At 37.2% G+C, this 19,476-nt stretch overlaps 1 protein-coding gene across 1 annotated transcript in view; it reads left to right on the top strand.

Moving 5' to 3' along the window:
- COL25A1 (collagen type XXV alpha 1 chain) overlaps positions 1-19,476 on the top strand; it is a 149,046-nt gene that overhangs the window by 27,031 nt on the left and 102,539 nt on the right. Inside the window, exon 4 of the mRNA XM_027884736.1 lies at positions 2,673-2,690. Coding sequence (XP_027740537.1) covers positions 2,673-2,690 — 18 coding nt within the window. The remainder of the gene's footprint in view (positions 1-2,672; positions 2,691-19,476) is intronic.

Below are 19,476 nucleotides of genomic sequence, written 5' to 3'. Positions count from 1 at the left end.
TCACCCTGTTTGTTATCTGAAATTTAGAGAAATACTTCCAGCTAAAACATTTTAATCCACAAGTAACATGAACTGGAGGTGATTTATGCAGCAATGAACCAAGGGTGATTTCAGCAGTCCTAGGGTCATTTTGGGAACACAAACAGATGAATTGAGATTGAGCTTGCTTAAATGTGTTATAATATCAGATTGTATACATGTTAGAGGATATTTTAAAGAACACAAAAGTAACTCATGGAGCTTTATTCCTGACCCCTTCACAACATACAAAAATGTAAGAAGGCAAAATTAACAGCCCTTTTTTGTCTCCCAGATTTTGAATTGCTGTTGTGTGGCAGTGAGCCTTTGCAATCACAAAGGTCACTATTTTGATGCCTTTCTACCTGTACCTTTGTAAGAAGAGCTGATGAGTTCCATAATTCAGTGCTTGCTGCATCATCTGGGTAGTGTCACTGGATCACTAGTGAAAAGGGAAAATTACACGGTAACTGCAGTGGCTGGTAGGGCAAGGAGTAGCTAAGAGCATACAGAAATATTGAAGGATTGGAAACCTTTGTAAAAACCATAAAATAATTACTTTCACTAATGTGAAGATCCTTCCATGCTAAAGGAGCTCAGAGGCAAGAGGTTAAAAAAATCCTGCTAAGAGTACTTTTGTATTCATCATATGCATTTGCAACTAAGTGCAGGATAATTACAATATTGACAGTTTATGTAAACTAAGAGCAATGCAACTATTACATTCCCCAATATCTCATAGAATTCTCTGCATAAAAAACCATTGTCATATTAAAATTGATTTTCTAGCTTTCCTCTCTCTGTATCGCAGAAAAGTAGTTATAAATGCACAATTACAGAAGGGCAAACTGGTAATGTTGTTGAGTCTGAGAGTAGGGAATACTTTCATGGAGCATGATTCCAACCCTCAGATTCAATTCAGGATATGTTTGTGTTATGTGTGTATGTCTTGTATGTCATACATATAGCATGTACCATGTAGACAATTAGCAGCCTTTATGTCTTACATTGAAGAAAAAAGGCATTTTTCAAATCTCTTTGGTTAAATATATATGTATATATTCTGTTTATTTGCCTTCTATCACTTAAAATCAACTTTTTTTTTTGCAACATTTTGGTAATTTCAAACCATCACATTTTGTTTTTTTTTATATATGTGCATTGCAGACAGCTTTTAATGATTTGGCCAAAATGTATTACAACATTAGATATACTTGTGAGTAAGTGTATTCTAAGGTTTATATATAAAGTTTGCATGCAGGGGCCTCAGTGTAGATAATTTATATGAATTTATGTACCAGCAATACTGCATCAGTAAGCAATTCCTGGTGCTTTTTCCCCCATCACCTTTAAAATCACACAGAATCATAGAAGTTGGAAGGCACCTCTGAAAGTCATCTGGCCTAACCTCTCTGCTCCAGCAGAACTATCTAGAGCAGCTTGCCTAGGATCCTGTCCAGATGGCTTTTGAATATCTTCAAGAATAGGGACTCCACAGTCTCCTTTGTGCCTGTGCTTGGGTATCTCCACAGTAAGAAAAGTGTTTCCTGATGTTCGGACAGAAAAGTTTCCACTCTTCGGAGCAGTAATTCCTAGCTAAAGTGAAGAGGTTTTATAAGACTTAGAAGAATTCTCCATGCTCAGTTTTTGTCAACAGAAGGAAATGTAGTTTCAATTCAACTGAAATATTAAAGTGTTATAAAACACTAAAAGCTAAGCTAGCCCTAAGAGTTTAAAGAAGTTCTCTCTTTATAGAGAGAAAGATATAAATATTTGTCTCGCTCTTACAATGTGAGCTGTTTGTCTGGGTGATAAAGTTCATAGTCACAGCTACTATACAGTTTGATAGAATAATCCTGCTTCATGCCTATAGTTTTTATTAAGTGGGCTAAAACATAACTGATGACTTTCACTGGCTGTCCTAGGCTAGGGACCTTACCGATAGGAAGTCTTCTCTGTAAGGGTTTGCAGCAACAAGAGATGCATACCGCTCCTCAGTGGTCAAAGGGTGCCTCTCCAGTTTCCTAAACTGGTCTAAAGGGGGTGTTGATAAATAAGAGAGAGGAAATGCATCAGCTATCTCTTGGGGTGGCTGACAAAGGTTCATCTACTTCTGTCTTGTTGGTTTAAATTTTGGTTATACTTACTTTGAACTGTGATGCTTGCAGCAAAGGAAGAAAGACTGTTGTTTGTTCAACGTGTTCTTCCAGTTCTGAGACTTTGTTCATTCAAAAAGCAGTAATTAGCACCTCCTTGAAACATGGAGCTGAGCCATGATAGAGAAAAAAAGCCCAGTACCTGCTTCTAAATCAGCTCAGCATATGTGGATTCTTTCTCACTTGGGAATTGTTAAATTAGGTCTTTCTGTCGCTTCTAAATTGTTATGACTGTCTAAAATATGAAGTTTCTCAAATGCAGTTTCAGTGATGTGTTATTGTAATTTATTTCTAGAATCAGTTTCAAGAAAGTTCATCAGTTTGAACTAAAACTTTCAAATTCAATATAGACTTAAGAGTCAAAAATCTGACTTCCTACAGTTACTATATTTTTTTATTATCTCCTTATTAGAAAGGACTGTAACTATTTTCTACTATTTAAGGAGTTAATCCTTGCCATAACTTTCCGTAACCTTTTCTTTTTCTTGTTTTTTTCAGGGTCAGCCTGGTCCTCAAGTAAGTGCTATCTTATTTTCCTACATAAGTCATAGCTAGATACAGGGCCCACCAAACTCAGGTTATCTACAGAGTATTTGGATTTTTTTTTTTTTTTTAATCCTACTGTAATAAACTAGAAACTGGTAACCATCGCATAATTCAATAAGGCAAATATTTCCCAAGAGAGAAACATGCCCCCCCTGATATGGTTGAGTTCCCTCAGCTGTTTGACCAGATGGTGGGGTTAACAACGTAATACTGAATAAAGCAAATCTCCTAACTATGGCTTGAAACTTTGCCACTGAGCTTTAGAGCAAGATAAAATAACTTAGCAAATGTGTAGCAAATGTAATACTTCAACTGCTTATTAATCACATGCTAATAATGTTGCTATAATCCAGGCAGCCCTCAGTTATTTTAAATATTGCACTGCTGGCTATTTTGATTCATTATATACACTGCTTTGAATTAGTTCTGCTTTATTTAAAATAGTACAACTTTGTCTTGTGAGCTGTAATTGAAGATGTGGAAATATAGGGACCAAATTTCAGTTCTAAGGTAGAAATAGACCAGCAGAAAGGAAACATTATGTTTAGCAAAAATTAAATGTGAATTATTTGAGTGGAAGAAGGCGATAAAAATGTGAAGAAACAAGGAAATGGGGGCGGGGGGGGAAGCCAATGCCAATGCCCAGCTTACTGAACTCAGTTGAAAAACTCCACCTTTTTGTGTACTCCAAATACTGTGTAGGAAGCTTTGGTCTATGAGACCGTCTTTGCACAAGTGAGTTGCCTGAACCAGGATTTCTATGAGGGCCTTTTATATTTCAGAATCATAATTGAAAGTTAAAGCTTTACTGCCTTTTTGACTGATAATTTTTTTAAGTTAAGATTTTCATTATGGGAAGCAAGCATTTTCTTCAGATTTTTTTCATTTTAATCATTATTCTCTGTTGAAAGACACTGTGTTAGAAAGCCTCAAACCACCAGTTAGCCTGAATGCCCAGTAGCAGGCTCCATTTAATAGTATTGTATAAGATGTCCGTATGATATTGGAAATGACCACTGCCCATAGCACTTAGGTTTCACAGTAGGTTGTTGATGTGTGGACTACACAGAGAGAGAGAGGTACCTTCAACCTCTGTGCTGCTGGGGGTTGATGAAGAGGGAGATTGTAATTCTGTGTGGCACTCTAGCTCTGAACAAGCTCTGTTGAGGACCTGAGGCATATACTTGAGCCCATGGGCTGCCCTATAGTTGATGCTGACTTGTGCTGCCACCCGTGTCTTTTCCTTCGGGGTTTGGACCCCCACCTCCCACATTTCAGTTGCTTAGCGAGTGTCACTTGCTTGTAAACAGCTGCTCAGTCCATGGAACACATATCTCTACATGAAATGCCCTGGGGTAGCTGTAGGCAAAGAACCACAGTGGAGATTGCAGTATTCAGTGCAGTTTCAAGGGCAGAAAGGCAGAGAAATCTTGTCATGATTTTAAGAGAAGTGAGGTGCAAACCATAGGAAAAACCCACTAAAAATTCCCACCCCCCTCCCAATTGTATGAAGAGAGAATTCTTACATCCTAACTTCAGTAACTCCACCCAGGGGCAGTGCTTACCTCTGGGTCATCGCTGTTATTCTGAGCAACACATACCATTATTCTTATTAATGCCTTTTCCTCCTTTTCTGCTCAAGATGCACTTATTGTGTCAGGAGGATATGTATTTTGTATTTTGACTGGCTGATTGAGTCCAGGTATAATTCTTGCAAGAGCACTGGTGGGGAAGTCAAAGTGGCATCAGACAGTCAAGAGTTTAGATCAAAATGCCTAAACCTAGAAGCTTGTGTGCAAATGTTGACGTATGAGGCATCTAAGCACTCCTTGCAGTCAGTGAAAGTTAAGTCAATACTCAGAACACCTAGAAACCTGTTCAGCTCACGGTAAACTCTTTGGGCTCAATTACATTGCCCGCATACAGGTATTTGTTGCTGTGTGAGATGATCCAGGGTCTATAGCTTAGCCACTGGCTGTTTTGTGTACAAAGGCTGTATTGGAGTCTGTATTGGACCATTGTTGTAGCTGCCAATCACGGGCAGCTGTCTCAGATACCTAGAGAACCTCTCCCATAACACTGGCTGCACACATTTGTGCCTCTTAACTCCAGATTCTGATTGTAGGTGGCTACTGAATCAGGTAACTATTCTGCTGAATTGCTTTCTAGCCAATGTTGATGTCTGCCTGTCTCAGGCTACTACATGTAGGCTGTACATTTAAGTGTCTTTCCCCTTAAACTAAAACTCAGATCCAAATAACTTAATGAAACAAGCATTTTTTTTTTCAATATTGAAAGCTGTGGTTTAAAATCTCAAGTCTTTTAAAAATTAAGTTTAGAGTATCAACAGAAAACAGAATCTGTTCACAATCAGATAAAATAAGTCAAACTCTCTTGGTTTGTCCTTAAAATAATGCAGACATTTCAGCCAGCTGTGATTGTCAGCAATTTCCCTGGTCTTAACTGTGTCCATAAGAAATTCAAAATTAAAAGTATTGCCAGTTTGGTTAGTAAGTAAAGGCTTCCTGCCTTCAAACAACAAAATTGTTATGCTGACTAGAGAAGCATTTGGAAAGTTTCTGATGTCATAGCCATGTAAGTCCACACTAAGATCAGAGATTCTCATCCTTTTTATGCTGAGTGTTTTACTCACACCTATCCTTTTTGCTATGGTTTTCCAAAAGTATGCACTAAATTCACTCAACACACACATAATTAATGCACAGAAATATAAATCCATAACAGATCATTAACACCTCCTGTCTTTTTCTCTTTAATTTTTTACTGCTTATTTTCTTCAAAATTACATAACAGAAGACAATTTTGCTTCATATATTCCCATTTTAAATACAAAAAAGCTTTATTACAACTCACAACCTTTTTTTCAATAAAGGTTATTTTTCTATCTCTGAAAAGTAAAAACTAAAATCAACAGCTAAAAAATTTCTAGCATAACCTCTAAAAACTAAAGTTCCTTCTTATGATTTTGGTTTTCTGTTAAAAAGAGAGCTGTTTTAAATACCCTATAAGCTATATTTCTTTGTAGAAGAACAAGTAATAAAATATTTAATATTTTTGCTGAAACTTATGTTCTGACTTTTGAATGACCTCAAAGAATATGTGCTTCTTTTTCTCTAGAATGTAAATAAGTGTTTGGATTACCTTGTACCAGAAAGGTTTCTTCTCCCAGTAAATCTGTACAATAAAATTCTGCCCATGCATCTTCTATTTGAAATAGTGGAAGCATTTCTGTTTGTCAAAGAACATGGCTTAGCTCCTAGTCTAAAGTTAATTCCATAAGTAATGTACTGTCTGGGTAAAGAGAGAAGGCTCACTATTTTTAACTGTTTTTAACTTTTTTGGTTGTTTAGAAGTGAAGTTCATCTAAATACTAGAAACCAGTGCTTTCAGTATTATGGTGAAGGAAGACAAAATAATCCTTTAAAAAATCTTGCAGAACCAGAACTAATAACAAGTATAAATGTAGGGTAGTAGGGTGGTGTTTAGGTGTAACTTTGTCTTAGTCAGCCCCTGTTTTTATCTTGGGGGCAATATCCTCTCCCTGGCCTATCTCTAGCACAACAGAATTTCTCTCTCTTGTCAGCACACACGATCACTCTCTGTGTGGGACTTTGAGATACAGCAGCCTCACAGATGCTTCTCCCTTCTCTTTGGCAGCCATCCAAATCTGCGTTAGAAATGGACAAAATATTAATGATTGATATTTGTTTTCATGGGATTCTTGTTTTCCTTTGTGTGAAATGTCCATGGATGTGATGTTGTAACAGTCTGAAATTTTCCAGGGCTTTGTGTATGATAAAGGGTTACCATAGCAATTCTGGTGACAAATGCACATATGTGTCTTTTTCACCCTCAAGCTTTAGGGTTTGTCACTGGAGTATTTTTAATTTCTGATTACAGAAATTCTGATTCATGGTTAAACTGGCTATTACTGGCTTGTGCTCTCAGCAGAGCTGGTGGGAACCATTTTAACTTTTAGTTTTCTGGTTTTTGTCAAAGGACAAAGAAACACAGTCAGCAGGACATGGGCCATAGTGTTGAGCAGTTTTGGAAGGCAGCAGTCTATGGAAGAGATTTTTCATTTTCTAGAGAACAGCTTGATGGTAGGGACACTCCTAGCCCTTAGAAAAGAGTTGAGTATCTGGCAGCAGGGAAGATGGAAAAGGGGTTGTGTGAAGAAAGTGCATTTTAATTCCTGGTGAGTTTCCCTTTCAGTTTTGGTACTTTGGATAGCCATCTGTATTCCAAGACCTGTTAAATGTGCTTTTATGGCTATGAGCAAGGTACATAATATGTCTTGTTGACTAAAGCTACAGAGTACCTGTCAGACCCTTAGATTTGGACATACTTCTTTTGTTTTGATCACCATAAATTGAGGTGCAAGCTCCATATTACTCGTTTCCAGCAGTTTGCTTTCAGAAATGCCTCAAGACTCTTTACTTACATGGAGAGTGGGGGAAGGAGGCAGGAAATACTCTTAAAAAGGAAAAAATCAGCCTAAGAGTGAAGAAATAGTTCGTCAGCTTTATATACACAGTGCAGTAATGTTGCTCTTCCTGAGAGAAGCCCATTAGCTGTTCCCACTGTGGAGAATGATCTTGTGGGGTGCTTCTCCTTCTAGAAACTGATATCCTAAGCTCCTCTGTAAACTTCTGATCCTGCTGAAGGATTGTATATTCAAATTCTTATCTGCTTTTGAGTTAACAAGTTGCAGGTCAGATTTTGCTGTCAAACTTTAACAATTAGTTTATTAACATCAGGTAGCAGATTTGTGAAAGTGTGTTTCTCGCTTTCTTTGTCTGAATAACAAAGTAAGTCCTTGATCCCTCTGCTGATAATAATCATTTACAATAAATGTTAAGATCAGAAATTAATCTTAGCTGAGGGCTTCACATAAATAAACAAGCTTGTAATAAATTTCATATGGATTTAGTGCGCAGAGTTTTACTATTTGCTTACCATTCTCCTTTCTAAAGTGGTAATAGAAATTGTAAAGACTATTGAAATTGTGAGATCTCTTCAGGAAACAGCCTCTATTGATTTGTGAACATGAAGAAACAAAAGCCATTATCATGGCTTTTCATTTTATTCTAGTTGCTAAAATGAACCACATCAGAGAATGTAGGATGAGAAGTCACACTCAAAACTCCATGTTTACTATGTACATACATGTTTATGACATAAAAGATGCAAGAAATTTATCTTCCCAGAAGGAGCTAATGCATTTAATGTATTAAAGTATGATGCTTTCTCAGCATCATAAACAGAAGGTAATAATGTTAAAAGGCACTGACAACAACAATGAGCACTTTCAAAATATAAACCACTTCAGTTTTCCTTGGTAGACTTAACACATGTGTAAGGACAGCTGCGAATATTAAGTGGTTTTTTGGCTAAGCAGGTAGTATTAGTGCAAATAAGAGGATTCATTGCTCTGGGAAGAAGAGAGCACAGAATTGGAGATTTAGGGGCGAATTGTTCTGAACCATCAGTTTTACCAAGGCTAAGGAAGCGCCACAGAAAATTTAAAAAGGCTGAGGGGAGTAAGTTCCAGTCATCAGCAAGCAAAATTCTCATAGCATTTGATACTGTACTTTATCCAACATGTTTTTTTACTTGTCTTCTCCCACCCTTTTGTCAGGAATTGCAAAGGATCCTCTAATGACAGATTAATGACTTCCCTACAATATGCTGCTAAGTGAACTTAGTTGGGGATAATTAGACTCCTTAAAGCTCTGCTCATCAGGCTCTGTCAGACACCCAAGGGGAGGCCAGACCCTTACCCCAGCTGTGCTACTGTGTTCTTTTACCTACTCTGATAGGCATGCTTTTGACTTACAATTTCAGTAGCTGTTTGGTGCTGAAATAGCAGGATGTTCAAATGTTCCACAGCGTTTCCTGGAACAGATAATTTACTTCTGATTTTCTTGCTTGATTCAGAAAAAAAATATCAGATTTGAATTTTACAATAAACAATTCAATCTAGGTTTTGATTTTCTAAAACGACAAAATTTAGAATATTCATTACACAGAATTCTGTGGAAAGGCCTCTTCGTGCAACATTATATAGGCTCTGGATGTCCTTGTGAAATGAATTCTGCTCTTAGGAAAGTGACTTCTTTTCCTGGACCCGAAGATCTCCTTTCAGAGTAGCTATGTGCAATAAATGAAGAAATATTGGAAGATGAGTTTTGAGAATTCAGTTGAGTGTAAGTTGTTTGGCCCATAACTTTTAGAAGTTGATCCCCTCATTTTGTAGTTCACAGAGTGACAATTGCTGATACTGTTACTCTAAAAAAACACAAGTTCTAGAATAAAACAATACAAATAACTAATATATAAAAATTCAAAAGAAAATATGCAGGACAGCTTTTTATTTTTAGAGTGTTACCAACTTTTTTTCATGGTGGCATCATTAATTTCTGAAAAGAATTGGGTTTGTTTTAATAAAACAAACATGAAGGTCTGATTGACTGGTTACATATGCTAGCATAAATGTTATGGGGAGTCACAAATTAACATTCCATCTATTCATCTAGAGGGCAGCTGTCATCAGGGCATACTAGATCTTCTAACAGCAAGTGTGAAACTGTGAAGCAAAAATTACTTGTAAGCCTTAATTTGGTAAAGCATCACTTAGGTTAACAAAGTACATATGAGTACAAAAAAGCAATTGCAAGGCTAGTACTGTGCTTTTGTTATGAGATGTACAAAGGATTGTCAAAATATAATTAAGGACCCTGAAAATATTTCTTGTATTCCTAAATCATTTCTTTATCAAATGACCTTTGTATTTTCTTCCTCCTGTTCTACAGATGGCAGAAATACACTTGTGTGTACTGTGTTTTATTAGGAATTATGTCAAAGCTAAGTATTGCACTGTGTTCAGGAATATTATATAGTATTTTACTATCCTGCTGCACATGTTTTTAATTTGATATTAAACTCATGCTGGCTTATTGTTTTTACTGATCTTCATGCTGTATTTCAGTTGAATTCCAGTTCAATTTGTTGCAGATCCCAGTAGTTTCACTATCTTTGGGAAAAAAAAATTAAGAATTATAAAAATGTATATTTCATCAATCTTATTATGACTTAAAGATAATGCTGTGATATTCAAAGACCTTGGTCTTTGACACGGTTTTCAAAATATCAGAGTTTCCTTGAAACCCATTATCTATCCAGAGACCTAGTGATGTTTTTGATGAAAGTTTGAAAGTCCTATAACCTAGGGCAGACGGGGGAGATTTGGATCTCAAACTGCTATTTGGAAGCTTCAAAATTTGTATATTGTATATTCCATTATAAAGTGACACTTCTGTGAATTAAAATTTTACTTTAAGCAACTTTATATTTTAGGGAAAACGCTTCTGTTTTTTTATATTGAATTGATGCTGGCATGAAGAACTGTGGTGGTATGTTATTCTCTCCTGTAAGCATGAGTCAAGTTTAAAGGGGAAAAGGAAGAAAAAATTGAAACCGCAACAATTACTTTTGCTGGAGTGTTTTGTGTACTGCCAGTAATGTTATTAACGACCATGGCATGGAAGTGTCCATTTTGTTTGTGAGCTTTAATCTAGAGTGCCGTGTTTGAAAAATGCTTTGTCTGTGCCTGCAATAGCTTAGGAGTTCCTAGTAATCGTTTTTACTGAGATCCATCAGTAACATTCAAGAGCTGTAAGCTACTGAGAAACATGAAGGAGAATCACGTATTTTCAGAAATACAATCCAGTTATATTGCCCAGCATGTCTGCTAGTGATCATTTGCCAAAAAGAATGAATATCCATTTAAGTAGACATATACATATGTGTGTAATTTCCCCTGAAGATGTTCTGAATTTTGTAGACCAAACTATTAGTCTTGAGGAGAAAACAGTTTTGTTTTTAATAAACTTTATGTTGTCTTAAATTGCTTCCTGTATAAAGTCTCAGCCTTAAAGGTTACAAAAATATATTCAGTGATCTCACTTTTACGTATGTCTGTGTATAAAAGTATGTGTATGTTTGTAGTTGATATCAAAGTTCATTTGCATTTATCCAGTGTTTAAACTCAGACTTCAGAAATCTGAATGGTTTTCAAAACATGTCTATGAATTATGTCATTGCAGTTTTCCCCTTTGTAGATGAGGAAACTGGGGAAGATAAAAAAAAAGTTTAGTTCTCCTCCTGGCATTTGTTTGTCTTACTGCAATATAAATATTATTTTATATGCTATCCTTATGTGCTTTTATTTCTATATACTCTTTAATGTCGAATAAAAGGGTTGACACATCCCCATCAGGACTGGAATTATGACTTAAGGGTGTCAAGTCTTTGCCTCTTTCGGCAATGCCTTGTACCTAGGATAGTTTGGAGACATTTGCAGTAACCTAGCACTTGGAGGTCGCATCAGCTGGGTTTGTGCAGTGTAGCTTTTATCATGATGTTTATCAGGCAGTTCTTGTAAAAAGGCTTTTTTTGGGTACCAGTGGGCCAGGTGCGCACAGAAACTATTTAAGGGACTGCAGGACATGCAAGAGTGGGGACAGGAAAGAAAGAAGAAGGAGATCCTTGGAGGAATATATTGTACTTTGGTGAAACATGTTTTCCTCAAGCATTAGCATACCCTTAAGTGATAAAGTTACCTAGTTTGTGAAATAATTTCATTGCTCTTAATCTGTGGAGGTCTCAGAAGCTTTTCTGTCCCTTGGGGTGTTTTTTACATGGCTATGGCTTTATACTGTTATTCTAGTGCCATTTTTTTTTAACCATTCATGTTTTAAGTAATCTGACACACCACATTTTCACAGTAGAATTTATAGTAGCATTTATAGACAACACTAAAAGAATTTCTGAATCTTTGACATTCTACTACCTTGAGTGAGCAAATGTCTCCTGTACTGAGTAGCAAAGTTTGCAAAAGAAAAAAACAGTGTATGTACAGTATGCTCTGCCTTTGAAATACTGAATGTAACTCAGGGCATTGCAGCTGAAATGGAAGACAATAAATGGAAGAATGGAATTTACCTTCCCTATTTCGAAGTCTTTGTTAAAATCCTGTTGCTGAAAAGTTAAGTTTAGCATTGAAGTGCATGTTAGCTGCCAAACCTTGTTTGTATGTGAGCTATGCAGGTTTGCTTGTTTACACAAGTTCAGCCTTTAATACTTTAATGTGAGTATGCCTTGATATGATAGCAGGTACAGGCCAAGATTCTTCTGAAAGCTGCCTTGTTTTGAAACTAGTCCATGTTTCAAATGGATGAACAGAGAGGGTTATTTGGTATTTTAATCATCTGTTTCTGTGTAGTTACGATTTTTTTGTAGAGCTGGATCCTATGCAGCATCTGATAATGAAGTTCATGAATCTTCTAGATCCAACTGCTGCTCAAGGGAGGATCTGCCTGGTAGATATTTGTAAGGGGTAAAAACTGATAACTCACTTGAATATCATTGGTTCCTATGTTGGATATTGTCTCTTTGTATTGGCTATCTAAATGTCCAATCACCACTCGTCCCACCAGCCTATATAAGCTGGGGGACATTTGAATAAACGCTCTTTTCCTGCTGGCCTCCCTGCGTGCTGCGTGCTCTCTCTCTCTCCGGACAGAGGCCCCTCCGCTGCCTGTCCACGCCACGAGGGCAGGCAGCGGGGGGGGGGGGGGAAGAGGTAATCTCAGCCCTAGGAACCTTCACAGCGCCGGGAGAGACCCCCCAGAAGCCACACAAACCCCGACAGATATTTGTGTGCTATTTCATCACACAGTCATCATGGAGACAGTAAAGTTGAAATATCCAAAAGTCTAGGGAGCTTGGAAGGTGTATTTCGATGACCATAGTTACTTCTCTTGTAAAGTAGTGGATTTACCAGCAATGGTAGATCTCCGTTGCTCTGGAACTCCCCTCTTCCCTTGCTTTTATCCCTTGTCTGTTTTCTTCAAAATACTTGAAGTTTGGCCTGACATCCTCATCAAAAAGGTTCTTTTAAGCCAAACAAAAAAGACTAAATGAGTGAAGGCCACTGTCATTTCAGCTGAATTATCTACCAGGCCAGTAAGCAATCAGGGAAGCATCAGAGGTATTTGAATTAAAGAAGCCACTGTTCAAGTTTTGGGTAAAAAAATAGCTGAAGCATTAGGATAGGAACTACTGTTTCTGAAAATAACAGGAAGTTGTTAACTCCCAGTGAGGAGCTGTTTTCTTACTAAGCTTCTAGGAATAAAGGAGAGAGCTGGCCAAAGGAAGTATAAAAAATATTTAATGGTGACTTTTTATCTCAAAAATCTGGAAAAGGGATTTCGTGAGTCTGATTGGCAGAACATGTAGGGGTTTTTTTTTTTCAATTTCTATTGTGTTGGGAAAGTAAGACAGAATGTATTTTCATAATCCCTGCAGTTTTATAAGCCCTAAATTCCATGGGAGTAGATTGGTCTTCCTTTTATGGTTTTGTTTGTTGGATTTTGTTTTTGTTGCTGTTTTGTGTTATGGTTTGGTTTCTTTTTTCTCAAGTTCTTATTTGGTTTTGGGGCATATTAACTGCTTCCATAAAATAAAATGTTTTAATTGAGTTCAAGGCATCAATACTTAATGTTTCTCCTTAGACCAGGGTGCCAGAAGCGTATGAGTATTTTTGAGCAAAAATAGCTCTATATTTGTACAGTCTGCTTATTGGCTGCTTATGGGTACAGTTCTCACTGGCAAGTGCAGAAAACTCCTCTGGAGTGGTACTACAGTTATTTTAATAAATGGAGATAATTAGGAGATTAAGCAGTGGCTGTTTTTTTTTCTCCATTTCGTATCCCTTTCAATGTTCAATGCAAAATAAAAGGCATGAAGTTTAGAGCTATAACTTTTTTCATTTTTCACTAGTTTGACACAGAAATAATGTGGAGGAAAAAGTGAAGCAATGTACATTGAAAAATCTTTGCACTCTAGTTCTTTTTATTGTTAAATTTGAAAGCCGCCTTTCATTCTACTTTGTGTTCCTGTACACCAAACATTCTTCTTCATAGATGTTAAATTCATTGCCCCTTGAATTTCTGTGGTAGCATTTCTGTTGACTGCAGTGAATATTTATTAGTCAGCTACACTTTTATTATTGAATCTTATCAATAACCCCATGACTTATAATACATATTTTCTTCTATTGACAACACACTAATTTTTGTCTATTCTATAGTTACCATGCTATATATCAACTTTTCTATCCCTTGTGACATAACCACTCAACTATTGAGTGAATGCCAATATAGAAATGCAGTGTTGTTTTTGAATTCCACCACCAGCATGGTCACACATACAGACACACGTGTGAAGACAAACACACACATATGTATGTGTATTGCTGTTGGAGAGAGAATAAAAATAATTCTGCTGTGTACTAGGCTAGTATAAGATGGAGTGGATCTCTAAGTGTCTACTCTCAATGCAGCAAAAGGAGGAGGAGGAAGAAAGTAGAGGGAGGCTCTGTGAAGGTAAAGGACTGCAGAACAGCCCACCTGTGATACTGGAGAATGAGAAGTTAACCTTGGCCGTACTATACTTTCTAGCAGAGGCTAGGACAAGAGTTGCTGATTTTAAACGGAAAGACGATAGATTCAGACTAGATAGGAGGAAGAAATTTTTTACGATGAGGATGGTGAAAAACCTGGCACATGTTGCCCAGGGAGGTGGTGAATGCCCCATCCCTGGAAACACTCAAGATTAGGTTGGACGGGGCTCTGAGCAGTCTAATCTAATAGAAGATGTTCCTGCTCACTGTAGGGGGGTGGTCTAGATGACCTTTAAACCCTTCCAACCCAAACTATTTGATGATTCTAAGATAGCATGTGATAGCACTGCTTTTTCAAGTCTCAGGTGGACACATAATGAGACAGGGATCTGCTAGTGGATTGGTGGAAGAGGAAGACTGAAACAGTCTGTATCAAAAATGTCTCGTTTTTGGAATGTTTTATAAACCAAATACTGAACACTGAAACCGGTATTATGTTGTACTGTCATTAAAAACATTCTTAAAAATCATAAATTGAATTCCAAAAAATTCTGAGAGACTGCAATGGAAATAGCAAATATATAACAGTAATAGTAAAAAAACCTCCTTTTTTCAGTCTGTTTTGTGAATTTTGATTCTGTAGGGCATACAGGTTGTGTTTTCAAATGTTTTTCTGCAGTTCTGAGTGACAGTCAAAAATTTGTGTGCTTCTGTGTTTTTGATGTGACCAAGATTATGTGTTTGTATCTTCCTTGCACCTATGATGTTATTGAAATCAGAAACTCTCATTGTTTTCTTACAATATGAGAGATATTGCAGTATTAGATCTTCTCATATGTATTTTTATGTCTTGTTTTACTTGTTTACAAGAGTGGGATTTCCTTTGTGCTGTGGGTTTTTGGGGCGTTTTTTACAGTATTGCATCAAATCTCAAACATCGTCAGTAAACTTGTGTTTATCTGAAAAATAATAGAATAGGAAGGTACATGGTGGACAAGGCAATGAGGGTGTAGGTTCAGGAAATACTTGTTTTACAGTGCATTGAGCATTAAGTGGAAGTTAGGAGGTTTTTGACGTTACTTGAAGCCATTTTCTTATCTCTAATAATGTGCCAATTTTTTCTGTCACCATATAATTGGTGTTACTGGCATGTTCAGCAGCTATTTGATTCACAAGAAACTTTAGAGATTCAGATCATATTTGCTTAAATTATTTTGTGGAAATAGTAAAGCCAATCCTATTTTTTCATGTACATATTCATGTACATATTCATATACCCTCCATACCACAGAATCTTTATCAGACTATTTGTGTTGAGTTTTGTAGGTTTTCAAAGAAAAATATTATGTTTGTGAGTAGAAGGAGGGCAGGGTTTGGGAGGAAGGGGAAGAAGAAGATGACAATCTTATTGATTAATCAAAGGAAAAAGTATGTCAGAGGAAGAAGAGGAGACCTCCTCTAGCAGGTTTTTGCTTGGGACACTAAGCCTTATGCTTCTTCGTGGGTACTGAATTAGTCAGTTAGTGGTGACCCTTTTGCAACTTGTGATGCAATCTGGTTTTTGTGAGCAGCATTATAAATTCCAAGAAAAACACCCCATCCTGAGCTCAACAAGAGCACTGTGTGAGAAATGAATGTCAAAAATTACAGACTAAATGCTTTCTTGACACATTCAGGGTTGATCATGTTCTCCTGCCTGCAGTTTATGAACTTGTATGATTTATATATTGGTATAAATCACTGACCTCTGAATGCAATTGTATGGATTTACAGCAGGAGTCACAATTTGCTTGTTGTGAGTGTTAACTGAGCTGTTTGTCCAAATTGCTATATTGCTATATATGCTATATATATCAGTCTTATATTTCTCAGATTAGATCATTTACGTAACGTTTTTTAGGTCAGTTACCATTATTGTGTCAAATATTCAGGTTTCTTTTTCTCTGCCTTAGGATATTTTTTAAAAAAAAATTATAATATAAAGGGAACAAATGAAAGATTGGTAAGAGTCTTTTGAGTGGTGGTTGTTTTTTTTCTCTTTAAAGTTTTCACCATAAGTCAGTCATATCAAAGGGGAAGAATACAACTTGTAAAAAAGAAGAGACTTCAGCAGTAGAAACAGTTCAGATTCACTGGAAATTCTCATGAGCACTTGTAAAATTGATGCAAGGTGAGATGTTGGCATTGTAAACTAGCATATGTAAACACTGGCTGAAAACACAGCCAAACTCAGCAGATGCCAAAACCACATTGCTCAGTAGTTCAGGGCTTGCATAGTGGGCACAAGACTGAAATGGGTGGAGGAACTTTGAAATAGTTATGAAACACAACTGTGCTTCATAATATGCTGTATAACCTCTTACGATTCAGCATATCTGATCCCAGTGTTTTGCAGCAATTAGAGGTTAGCCTGGGGACTGTTGTTCCAGACAAGTTCTTGTAATTTTTGGAAGTCATGAGTCAAATTTCAAAGAAAGAAAAAGTTTGACTTTTGTATCTGATTATTTTGTTGTTATGTGCCGAAGCCACCTTTTACCCTCAAAGTAAACTGCAGTAATTGAATTAACTTCGGCAATATATGGCATGCCATTTAGTAGTGCAAACATAATACAACTAAGTTGGCAAATTTATTTCCTTCTTGAGTTTGTCTAGATGGCATTGGACAGTTTGTGTTGCTTTTCTGTTCATATCTACAGGGTTGCTGTTCCCTTATGCGCCAGTCACGCTTTTATTGTGGATACTGTTGCTGCTAGTAGGGATGAATGGGCTGTATGCTCTTTGATCCCAAATGAAAATGAAGTTTGAATCTTGGAAGCTACATTCAGTCCTCTGTCTGCCAGGTTGCCTTAGCATGTGGCTGTTGTAGTTGAAATGTAGGAAAGCAGTGACTGTCTCTGAAACATTGTTACCTGTGCCTTCTGTGATGTCTCTGTCTGATGAGAGCTGCTGAGTTTGACATCTCAGGATGATCCCAATGGGATGTGGGACTGTCATAGTCCAACTGATTTTGATTGGTTGGTTGGTTGGTTTGTTGTCACCGGGGCACTGACAGGTCCTTTATCCAATGGTGTCATATGGGCTAACAGTCAGAAAAATCTGGATTTCTCTGTCCTGAGTGTGGAGCTTTCTACCCAACCTACAACATTGTTTCTTCTTTAAACCTCTTATTGAGAATCACTTATTATTTTCAGTTTTACTATAGGTAACATGTCAATTTTTAAAGCCTTTTGGGTGAGTTTATAATAGAACTACCTGTTTTGTGGTTAAAGGCAGATCGGTAGCAACAGGAATGTGGAGAGAATATAAGAGAATTCTGATAATTATGAATGTTTGTAAAACCAATATAAGTCAAGTAATGGCTTTTGAAGAGGTCCTCTGAATGTAACTATAAAGGCGGCAGTGCCTCAAGGGTGGAATACAAAATTAGCATCTATCAGGGAATGAATTATAAAATTCCAGCTATATGAAAAAAACATGCTGATTACATGTAATAAACCTTAAGGGAATATTGTCCAAATAAAGACAGCAAGGATCAGTCTCCTGTTTTCTGCTTCTGTGTTCTCTTGCCCTTCTATTCTTGTACACATATTTATAATACTGTAAAATTTCATCAGAGAAGGGAAATGAGATTTTGATAGCCAAAAGAAAAGGATCACCTGTCAGTAATGCTGAGCATGGCTGTTGAATGGATTTGACCCTTATTTCAGCTTTGTTCTTGGCTGGCAGGTGCCTGGAGGCCTTTCAGTCTGCTTTAGAAGACCTTGTTTTAAAACCAGTAGTATTTATCGCCTAATTATAAATGCAGATTTTGCATGTGTTTGAGATTTGCAAGGCCTTGCTTATGTGAAACAGGCTATAAACTCTCCTTGGAAATGTATAGTAGTCTGGAGTAGATAATTACAGTTTGAGAAAAGAGCCTCTGTTTCCAGTGAAAACACTGTAAAGTTATTTCAGAAATGCTCTGACCTCAGACGTTTCATATAACTTACACAAAATGCTTTCACATTTGTTCAGCAGCTACTGGCTTGATCTCTGCCATCTCATAAACGAAAGCACAGAAGTCTCCCTGGGAAAAAAGCAGCATGTCTATACTGTGGCCTTCAAAACTAGTGTTATTTTACTCACTCTGTTCTTTGTGTCCATACCCTTAAACAGAAGAAACCTTGCCCTTCTTTAAACAAATCTGTCTCTTAATCACACCCCACCCCCGCAAACCGAACTTTGGCTCGGATTTTTCTTCCTCCCTGCCTCCACTCAGTGTACACACACTAATAAATTCTGAAGTAAAAACCTTGGGAGAATTTCTCAGCACAAATGGAAAGAAGATGTCAAAGGCTGAAGATAGGAATTTTCTGTTTAAAGTTGCAGAAACAATAGAGGACAATTGAAACAATGGGGGGAAAGCCAGAGATGGGTGAACAAGCCATGAAAGTATTGCATTAATTTTCTTTTGAAGAAACCCCACTGGTTCTCTTTACTTGCATCCAAAAGAGCTATTTTTGTTTGCAATTGTTTGTGTGTTTTTCAAGACTCTTGAGGAAAACAGAAGCATTGCAAATACAAGTGAAAAGACTCTTGAGAATGTTCACACCAGAAATGCTCTTGTGGCCTTTTGAAAAGTTGTTTTTAACTCCTGGTACAATAAAATTGTTAGATATTTATGAATACTTTGTATGAAAAATGTGTGTGCTGGAAGGACGACTTGATAGAAACTATGGTGTGTGGCACTCAGGGAGAGCAAACACCAAGCAATGAAAAACATTCTGGAATTCTGAATATGGTGTGAACAGGTAATTTTCAGAAAGTCCTAAACAGAAAAAGAACTGAATTTAGTTGAAATACATGATTCTGTCTTACTAAAAAGCATGTTTGAGTATGGATTGTGTTTTCAGAGAACTCTTAACAGGAAAATATGCAGGGTAGAGGCAGGGGCCGCTTCTGCAGCTGGAGATGGTTGAGGATATTGCCAGCAGTTGTACAAGAGAGACAGTCTATTAGCCCCACAGATCTGCTGGATGAACCCTCATGTGAGCACATTCTAACTTGTTTCTGTTCAATGAACCAGCTTAATTCAGGCAGCTGATGTGATCAGTGCTGTCTTAGTTTCTACCAGCAGGCAGAACTGTAGCGAGCACGCCTCAGAACAGTTCTGAGCCAAAACCCACCAGAAGCAGGGCCACCCCTGGGCGTAAGAATGACATTAAGCATCTGACCGAAGGCAGCAACAACTCCCACAAGTCAACATCTGTCTACAGTCTCAGTCATGTC

This window comes from Empidonax traillii, unplaced genomic scaffold (assembly GCF_003031625.1).
Source record: "Empidonax traillii isolate 1590-97213 ecotype Southwest subspecies unplaced genomic scaffold, ASM303162v1 scaffold154:size1206225, whole genome shotgun sequence".
Taxonomy (NCBI): Eukaryota; Metazoa; Chordata; class Aves; order Passeriformes; family Tyrannidae; genus Empidonax; species Empidonax traillii.
The sequence above is the reverse complement of the archived record's forward strand: the minus strand, read 5'-3'. Positions and strand labels throughout refer to the sequence as shown.